This window comes from Saccoglossus kowalevskii, chromosome 3 (genome assembly GCF_978046115.1).
Source record: "Saccoglossus kowalevskii chromosome 3, keSacKowa6.1, whole genome shotgun sequence".
In the NCBI taxonomy this organism is placed as follows: Eukaryota; Metazoa; Hemichordata; class Enteropneusta; family Harrimaniidae; genus Saccoglossus; species Saccoglossus kowalevskii.
The window spans coordinates 18,052,360-18,063,110 of record NC_140643.1 but is presented as its reverse complement, the minus strand read 5'-3'; the positions used below and the strand labels follow the sequence as shown (position 1 = coordinate 18,063,110).

The 10,751-nt window shown below is 35.3% G+C and overlaps 1 protein-coding gene across 1 annotated transcript; it reads right to left on the bottom strand.

The window, feature by feature from the left end:
• Positions 1-4,401: 4,401 nt before the first annotated feature.
• Positions 4,402-8,738, bottom strand: LOC102802673 (uncharacterized). Its single transcript, XM_006820921.3, has 3 exons — positions 8,521-8,738; positions 7,719-7,828; positions 4,402-6,331 (listed from the first exon to the last, which is right to left on the bottom strand). Exons 1-3 carry the CDS (start codon positions 8,685-8,687, stop codon positions 5,397-5,399), a joined length of 1,212 nt encoding a protein of 403 aa, XP_006820984.2. The 5' UTR covers positions 8,688-8,738; the 3' UTR covers positions 4,402-5,396.
• Positions 8,739-10,751: the final 2,013 nt, after the last annotated feature.

Here is a 10,751-nt window from a genome sequence, read left to right as displayed (position 1 = left end):
AAAACACCGACATACCTCAACGATGATTCAGCGTTTTTTATTATCAATCGTAACGTCTGCGCAAACGCAGAAGCCTGGTATTTCATTGTTTTAAAGAAGCCAATTCACAAATATATTGACCTGAATGAGGTACAATAATATGAAATATACTTATCGTATAACTATGTATTTACATAATATAATAATAATATTCAGTGATAGTGTTCAGTGCCTTGGAGACTTTATTGTGATTGGACAATACCAATTAATTTATGCACGTTATGGTTAAATAGAGCACAACGCACTTCTATGTATTGGTTATACTTTTTCAAATTTATGCCCAGAGTAAATAATGATACTAAATCAATATCTTTCGAAAATAATATTTATTCTGTTTTATGCTTACAATTTATGCTTGAATTGTGATATACAGCATCTGATAAATGAGAAAGGCGCTTTACCGCACTGGTTCGTCCGGTGGTGTGTACGATACAGTTCACTAACTGATGTTGTTAAGAAAACTATGTTTATTGTGCTGGCCTTAACGCTTTGCAAAGAAATAAAATTTTAATACGAACGTAAATTCAACTATAACACGTTATAGTTTACGCTGAAATTAAATTTTAATTTCATGGCCTAATAATTATCTACGATGAATGTAACTATTTATAATAATAATAACGATTGTGACGATGTAAATCAATCAAGCATGCAATGATCACACACAATGTGCATGTCATAGTTGTTACGTTAGTTGAACGTATGCTGTGACGGAGAACAACATATAAGTCCCTGCTTCCAAATATGTCAAACCGAATTTCTCGTATGGCTGACTTTGTGATATTTCCATTACAACACGACATCGTCATGATCATCCTGATCAAACAAACACAAAATTAAATTTAGTTTTGGTAGAAAAATCCGTAATGGAAGTAAAAGACAACAATTGTTACATACACGGTGACTAATCTATAATTGTCAATACCTGCCAAAATCTATTCGAGGAATCATTGCATTGATTTTGTAATATAATCGCAGTTTCGTAGATAGGGTTCTGAATATAATAGTATATAAATATTTCCATTTCTTGGCAATTTTTTATGATTTTCCATCTATACACTGAAAAATAGAACATATAAATGAAAATAACAATATATATATGTGCATATATGCAAATTATTGTTATTTGTTTGAGGATTTACAATACTTGAATCATTCCCATGAAACAAAGGCGAACAAGATATTTGTAAAGTAGCCATCGTTCTCTCCACCCCTTAAACTGTCCATACAGAATTGACCACATGAGTTCTGGCCGTTTCCCACCGTCGTCGATCCGCTGATTCATCTGGTTAGTCCAAGATCGTAATAAAAAATCCCCTGAATCTCCTCAACACGACCATTTTCAGTTCGCATATCAGATCTAATTTTCACTGGAACGCCGATGAAACCATTGATGGAAATTCCATATTGCGACAGTTTGTAATATGAATCCACGTGGATCAATGATCTTTAACAAAAGTCAGTGCTTTTCTCTACTCAATACATCGGTAGTCGTGAAGTTTTTTAGAACATCCGACTTGTTTTCTCATAAATGTAATAACATCGTTAATATCACGATGAAGTTACTTTTCTTCTATAAATCCTATTAAACTTCAGCAGTCTTTTCAATTTGTGTACACCAAAGTACAAAGTACAATTCGCTTCTTTTCTGTTCATTGTGAAATTAACCTGCTAAATGACGGATAGGCGTATCCAATAAACGGACACATAAAATACATAACAATACATTTAATTCAATAGTGATACATTCAAAACACCAAGAAATACATGTTAGTTGAACTTAACATTTCCCCACCTATATATCACGTTATTGTGATATTCAAGATTATAAATGGCGTTATGTTTTTGATAATGACACCTTAATAATGAAATCATTGAACAAAAATGTGGACTATCAAATTAACTATCAGTGCTGAGTGTTATTACCCAGTTATAAATATGTTAATGTAAAGTGTTGTATATCCATACAGTCAGGGTTGCTGTAATCCATTTAACAAAAAGTAACCAAAAACATTGAATGCAATGGCCTTCATTAAATTCATGTTCTCTTAATAGTTTTAGACCCGACTCGCAGAATGTGCACAACGGCGATTCTATGTTTTTACCCATTTTAATTAAACTATAGTTCGCAGTTAAATACCCATTTATACGGGACTTTACCCAGCATTTGTGCAATTCCATTCACTAGATGGCTTGTGTTAATAAACTTTTCTAAATGTAGATTTTTTACAAATTTAACAAAGCTTTCAACAAAATGTATTAATAACCTGATTGTGTGTAGCCCATTGCCCAATTCCAAACAAAGTTTTCTCCACAGAAAGAAAACATTATGTTAAACTAGAATGTTTTGCTGGGAGTGATCTTTTAATAAAGGACCAAACAAAAAAGAAAGAATCAATAACAATCACAGCTTGATGTGGACTGACGGTCAGGTTAGTAGAACAGATGAGGTAAATTATATATACTCTGGAGGAGTGAAAATTCCACACATAACGAGGATAATTTAAAGTCAGACGATGTATATTGTTTTATGGCCGAACAAATTTGTAAAAATCAACTATGAAACCATCCCTACTCGGCGATGTTCAGGTGTTGGCTAGCAAGGTTAATTCACATAGCAAGGTCAATTCACATGACTAATTATGCTTATCCATAATGACTGTTTTAACGCATAAGCATAATTTCCCCTGACACAATCAATCAATCAATCAATAAATCAATCAATGTTTTACTGCCAGCATATGTTGGCACAACCTGGCGCCACAATATTTTCAACAACAACAAAATGTTTCAGTAGCTTACATGAAGCTGTATGAAGAATGCTAATTCAAACAAAACACAGGATAAATACAAACACACAGATGAACACACAGACCATGATATTATATGTCCCCGTTTGGTGGTCTGTCCGTCCGTCCGAACTTGATTATTTCTCGGAGAAATCTGAACCGATTTTACAAATCCGTACCAATAACAATTCATAATGGAACGCGTCGACCTTTTTTTCGTTTCTTTGACATTTGACCTGTTTTTCAAATACACATGTTTTGTTCATTTAAACCAAGACATAATTTGGATAAAAATTGACCGACCGACGGACATATATTCCATATGCATATGTACATGTGTTTCTACATATCCTGAACTATTCCTTTGGTGTGCCTTGCACAGTCTCCTTTGAAGTTATTGTCACATGATGGTTTACTGATGTGCACAAATTATTTGCGGGATTTGCTTCAAATTGATGCGTTCTGGTTGTTTATCATGCAGAAACTGTAAAAAGTACTATATACATAGGCCAATCCTGTATATTTCTTACAGCTGAGGGCAATGACCAATATTTAGATTACCTATAAAAAAAACCTATAGGTAAACGTGTACGTTTCTATAGGCAATTGGAACGCTTTCCTATAGATTTATATAGGTGAACATATATATTCTGGCAATAGAACCTATAAGCCAATATAGCTGATCCTATATAGTATCTATAAAACCCATAGAATAGGCTATAAATTTATATATGTCAACATATACTTTATGTATAGAACCTATAAGCCAATATAGCTGATCCTATATAGTATCTATAAAACCCATAGAATAGGCTATAAATTAATATATGTCAACATATACTTTATGTATAGAACCTATAATCTAACCGATAACCAGAGCTATATAGTATCTAGATATCCATCTTTCTTTTTTTTCAAAAACGAGACTGGCATTTACGTCTTGTTCACCATATCATTCAATGTTTTGTCCAAATAGCTTCACTTTTTGAAACAGAAACTTCATACAAGTACTTCATACAAAGTGGAAAACATAGCCAGAAATATAGTTCAAATACAAACCAAATAGTGGATCTCATTCTCTGGAGTCACAGAAGCTGTTTACTACATTCATAAGATTTACAGATCGTCGTGAATGAGTTGACATACCAATAAGCATATCAACCCGAGATCTCGACGTATTATCACGAGTGTTTCGATTTATTATCTCGATAAAGTTTCTCTAGATCACGAGATAATTTCTCGGGATCGCAAGATTATTTCTCGAGATCGCGAGATATTTTCTCACGTTGTTTTTTTCGCTTTCAGACGGGTTTTCAACGAAGCAGTATTTTTTTTATTGTCAATTTATTTACTCGGTCGCGTTCTGTCTAAACTGGTCCCGAGGGGTTTCAATGTGTGATGTGAAAGAATACCAGCAACAGAAAATATATTTACATACTACATATATATAACATTTATACGGGGTTAATTGTAATCACATACGTTTGTCATTCACGTACGATATGTCAATGACACATACCAGTAAAATTACGTAAATTTCCATACTGCGTTGCCATTACTAGTTTCAGATGAGTATACATGTAGGACACAGACCATTTATTTATTTACATAAAACATCTTTTTTTATTCTAAATGTATTGTCAGTTCTCGTTTTTATATATGTATATGAAATAATTGGATTTGCCATGTACATGCTGTTTTTCTTTTACAAATATGGTTATTAATCGATTTAACCATGGGAACTGTCTGATATAATAATATAGACGCCGGTGTTGTTCCATTGAAATTAACATAGCCTTCAAATCAACAGTGTAAACACAATAGCAGTTCATTTAAAATGAATTCAAAATTGTTATTAACTCAACTCATACGTAGTTCTAAATGTTAAACATTTTCCAATACGTATTACGAACGGGTAAATATATGTGGCCTTTATTAGAACATGGACTGTTCTAGGATGTACCTGATGAACTGTGCTTGTGTGGGTCATACTTTTCTATGTCGGTTTTCCAGAAATATACATAAAGGCCTTTTTCAATTGTAACTATGTTGCGTTATAACTATACTTTTACTTAGGTATATGATGTTGGATGTGATCATCTATATAAATGATAAACATATGTTAAATAATCGTCGTGAGGCACCACGCCCCAGATTTCGTGTAAACAATGTATTGTACTCTTGTTGTATACGTCGTATGCGTGCCACATCGAGGACGAGACGACAAATAAAACGCTATCATCATATTACTATCAACGTACCCTATTATTTGAAATGACGCATTGATGCACACGTCTGTATAAAGCTGATTTTATTAGTGTGGGTTAAGAATGAATTTGACAAATATATGTTGCCATGGTTGTTATTGGTTAGAGCTCGAAACTCAATAAATGTTCCGAATAAGTAATCCGAGTAAGTTGACGAAACTCATACTTTGTATTCCGACGCCGTGAGAAACGAATTTCATTTTTAGACATTTTTCAATAGTCAATTGATTAACTTCCATTAGTGATTCGATTAACTTTCACTAGTCATCTGACTAACTTTCACTAGTCATTTGATTAACTTTCAATTTCTATGGAGGCTCAAATATTGTTTAAAGTCCTCGGCTAAATGTCTATGAAAAGCATAGTCCGGCTTTTCATCTTGTGGAGCATATCTTCCCACTTCGTACCCCGACGACTGCAACCCTTTCTGAGTTCCCTCACACACCATATTATCCTCACGTTGTAGTTTGTCGCTGTCCAATATACTGTCATCAATATACTTCGGCAGATAACGCGGTGACGTTGTATCCACAAAACTCTGCAACAGGTAGTAATCGTAGATAATTACGCATTCATTTGCCGATACTGGCATCACTATATTGGTATCAAGCCAGGGGCCATATCGATTCAAAATTAAATTTGGATAAATGTGGGCTAACATAACATTGCCACTGACACGTGGATCGTTTTTAGAAGACTCCACGGTACAAATCGACGATCTTGAAAGCAATTTCGTTTTCAATGAATTCAGTTCTAACAGTTTAGAATAATTGGGATGAGTCATGGTCACGTGGTAGCCGTTGTCAAGCACATTGTCGCACACTACTTTCCAGTTACATTTCAGCGGGTACGTAACGCGTTTGACGAAACACCAACTCTCGTTAAATTCGAACCCTTTCATACAATTCTCGATAGCAGCGACTTCATCGTGGAATTCTGACTCGTTGGCTGTGTCGTTGGCGTTGACGAACACGAGCGGCCCCCACGTCGATACTTGTAGAGGTTTCAATCCGTATTTACTGGCGCTGAAGTTCTTGATTCCCCGTAGTTTTTTGGCTCGCGTCAGTCTCCCCGTTAGATCGTATGTCCAGCCATGATACGGACATTTGAATTCGCAAGTTTGTCCGGAGTCTTCGCTGCAGAGCGTCATTCCACGGTGTCGACAGACATTATGAAATGCGTGTAGAAAATCACGGTTATCACGAGTCACGACAAAATTACGATTCCCAACGCTACCTATACAGAGAATAGAATAAAATAAAGTATGTTAATCACATCTGCAAATCAAAATAAAACATTCGAAAAACGACAGATGTAAGCATGATCCTTAGTTTGGCATATACATTTCAACTATATAAAACGATGAGGGCAGTCTCACACTGCAACCTAGTCTTACCCGTCACGACCGTGATTTTTTAAACAATTCCATGCACGGAACGCGCACGGAAATTTGATCAATGCCTCAGCATTCAAGCTACCTCGGTAGCCCAATGAATTAATTATTTGACTTGTATACCGAGTTTCACTTTTGGTGACCTGAATGTGGAAGACATTGATTAAATTATTATTATATTGCTAAATATTTGTTGTGACGTAACGATTTCGTTATTACAATATCCGTACACGTTACGTGTTTCAATGATATTCACGATCGAGGGCCAACACTGCACGGAAGCACAACATAGAAAAGTGGAAACAACGTACAAACAATCCATCCAAAGAACTGAACAATTAAGTCAGGTACATTACAGAACACAAACGGCACACTATACACTTGTCCTAAAACTCGCGCCCTCTATGACAAAGCGATTCCGTGACGTTAGAAAAGACGTGTACGGGGGGAGAGCAATGCCGTCCAAATCGACAACTTTGTTGTATAATCGTCCGTCCTCTAGAATTAAAGTGAAATGTCTCAACAACAAAATCGTCATTGATGGTTGAATATATATATTGACGCTTTGACCGGCATTTGGGTCACTAATTTACGTTATTGAACCGATTCGTTGATTATGTTTAGACAGTCAATTGTACGTGTCAATAAGGGTAACTTTAGGTGTTATAAAATATTACGGTTCTTTGGCCACGCGCTAATAAGAATTCGTTAAATGAAATATGAACTACACATTAAAACAGACGTGCTTATATCGTACTATTCATTAAATAAATACTATTTCGTGCTCTGTCAATAAGGGTAACTTTAGGTGTTATAAAATATTACGGTTCTTTGGCCACGCGCTAATAAGAATTCGTTAAATGAAATATGAACTACACATTAAAACGGACGTGCTTATATCGTACTATTCATTAAATAAATACTATTTCGTGCTGTGACAATATTTTATATTATTTTGCATTTAATTTGTTTTCGAGTAACGTCAAAATGTCTGGACCAATTTCTTGAATGTGCTCTTCAAATTGAAATGCTGTTATAGTCTAGATGTCCGAAATATATTAAATAAATAACAAATACAAAATTCTCATAACAAGGATCAACAATGGTCAAATCGGAGAATGTATTACGTGGAAGGTGGTCGGTCAGAATTCATTTACATCAAGAAAATCGGGCTGGTCATTACTTAGAACAAATGTTTACCAGGTTCAGTATAAGATGACAACCGCCTACCTGTAAAATAACATCCTGGCTCTTTGAGTTGATCAACGCGTCCAACAGCTAACCAGTTGTTGCTGAACACGGTTTTGAGCTCCATGTCGTGGAAATACGCATGCGTGTACCTGCAGACATGGAAGGACAGAAAAGAAAAAAACAATTAACTACAAACAAACATAAATACAGGTGAAACTGTGATGTATATGCACAGTGTCATCGTAAGCAAAAACACACATTTTTTTCTCAAGCAGGTATATCTTCTAAATCAACACAATATAGAAATGATACACACATATAGTTATTTGATTTGTTAAATTTAGGTGTGTAGTATAGTTAATTGAACACATTGGTTTGTATTTGAGCACAATTTAGACAGTATGGGTTACAATTATAGCGACTCAATCTGCGTATATACATTGAAATTGTGTGTTAGGAGATATTTACAATGGGTCAAGTTAAAACTGAAATAGGTCCCATATATATATATCAATGTATTTTATGTAGTTTACTAGAAAACCGAGAGCCGCAATCGTAACAACTTTTCCAGATTGTAGTATAGTATACGTATTTTGCGAGTAAGCAGTGTGCCGCATTCAACATATCTTGTAAATAATTGACACAAACAAGAGGTTTACGTTTTCAGCTAACTATCGACTCTTTGATTGTCAACAAGGCTCTAATTGAATTATATCGATGTTCATATTTCGATTAAAAAATATCAAAATATCAATAATATCAAAAATAAATTAAACAAGAAACAAATAGATCACTGTGAATAGTAAGCCAACAAAGTGCATATTATTTAGCATAAGTTCACCATGATGCAGGAGGCGTGGTCGCTTCTTCCACTGGTAGATCACATTGAAACGTATGTACATCTAGACGAGGATTGACATCCCAACTTGCATATCGTCTGAGAGCAACAGTGGCACTTGCTTTTAAAAAATTGACGGTCGTCGCGTTGTACAGTTTCTCGGTTATCATGTTTTGTGGGTGGTTAGCACACAACGCAAGATGGTTGAGGTGATATGATCCACTAACTGCCAAATAGTCCTCGTTCGATCGAAACTGTTCCTTAAATAGACTTTCACACAAACGTGCATACCCAGCAAGACATCGCACCCCACCGACAAAGCACTACAGAATCTACAAAAAATACGTCACAATAATTCTCGAATATTGTCACCTATAAAGCAAATTCTATCATATTCTGTGTAACAATAAATATTATTGACTATTGATTCATCGTAAGTGTATATGAAAATTGCTTGTAATTCCTCATTTTTGTGATGATTTTTCATTTACCGACCCTAATAATAGGCATATAGTTAAGTCCACTTGCATGCATAATCATAGTCCTGCTGTGACTGTGTGAAGAGCGTAAGGAAATGATTTTCCGACGTTGCTTCAAACCATTGATTTTAGTCGGTATATTTATTTAATGACATATAATCTTCCATTTTGTCATAACAAAATCCCCATAATTTTAGCTGTGGTCGATGATGCCCGTCCATAATTTATATATATTGAGATAATGACGCGTGACTTTGTAAGAATCGCACGCTATTATTTATGTTTATTTCTACGGCTTTTTTTAATACTCACTTATAAAATTAATTGCATTGGCTCGAACAATGAAGTATTTTGAAGACGCTTGGACGTATTAAGCAGGTATACGCATCTCTATATATATTGGGTACGTGTAAAGTGGTGTAAATTGAAGCTGGTGTTAATGGTGGACATATACAGCTGATATGATAGCTAGCGTGACAACTGACTCATCACCGTCGACAAAGAAAGAACATGTATTTATCTCAAAGTCTAGGTTATTTGAAACAGGAAGCAGTCATCACATTGTATATAAAATGAATGCGGTATAATTTGTCGAATAAGCCAATTTTTAGAAATAGCTCAGAAAGTACTTGTTCCACTGTTCCATTGTTCGCTGCGTGGAAGACATATTTTATCCATTTTACTGCCCTTGTTCTGTCTTGCTCTGTGCAGTGATCTATTGTGTTTACAAATGCGTAATTGAGATACTGCCCGTGTTATTTTGATAGTTAAAATCTTCCTCTCTCTCACACACTCTCACTCGATCAAGTTGTACGTATCATTTTGTAAATGCTAGCATTTTTAATCTGAGGTTCTTTATCGAAATTCTCCCCTATCTGACCGTTTATGTTACGTTACACAACATATAATTCGACGGATGATTTTTAAATTTCAAAATATATTGCCATTAATTATCTATTGAAACCGATTTGTTGGTCTAAATTCAGCAGCATGGTGGAAATTCGATTGAATTATAACTTTAATGTCGCAAGGCTGACGACAGAAAAGACACCGCTACCAGGAACCAGTAACAGCGTAAGCATCAACTGATCATGAACGGTTGTAGTCAACGCTGGAGAAATAGCGGCTTGGTTCACGGTTGGTGAACAATTGCAATTAAGTACCCACTGATTATGAACAAACGGCGTCTATACACGTGCGTGTGACTACAGTGTTCCGTCCAGTCCTAAAAGTACCTCTAATAAAACACCAGTACACTCATGATCTACCTGGAATTCCGTGAATCGCTTTACTATCGTATCGTGCGTATTCGTATTGAAATCGAAACTGAACGTTACTGAGGCGAATTGCCACATACGAGGATCTTCAGTTTCTGTGATTTGAATATGATAGAAGATACAATTCATGATCCTCTCACGCTTAACTTTTCTCTATATGATGATATTCTTAGGCAGTCGTATGAGTGTGTTAGTTACACGTGTCCCGATTTGTATGAGTACGTAGTGACCAATAAATTAGAGTGTTTGTTGAAATGCCGTGCGTGCCTTAAGGTATAGATGCATGTTCGTGAGCACTCGGAGTGAATTTTTTTTTTTTTTGCTTTTCTTACCCAGAAAGTCTTGGCTAGATAGTGTTGAAATTTCGGAACATTGTCAATGCTGGAACATGCCCAAAAATGGATTTTAAAATATAGGGAATCGAGGCACGCGTATGTGATTAAAAGACCCGAAAGTTTGTTTACGTTGCTCTTTGATT

Bases quoted from the DNA above. Each gene is read 5' to 3' on its own strand.
- LOC102802673 (XM_006820921.3), bottom strand. From the start codon at position 8,687: ATGATAACCGAGAAACTGTACAACGCGACGACCGTCAATTTTTTAAAA. The intron at 7,829-8,520 runs GTGAACTTATGC...CCATGTCTGCAG, and splicing joins ACCACGCCTCCTGCATCATG to GTACACGCATGCGTATTTCC. The intron at 6,332-7,718 runs GTAGGCGGTTGT...TTCTCTGTATAG, and splicing joins GCCAGGATGTTATTTTACAG to GTAGCGTTGGGAATCGTAAT.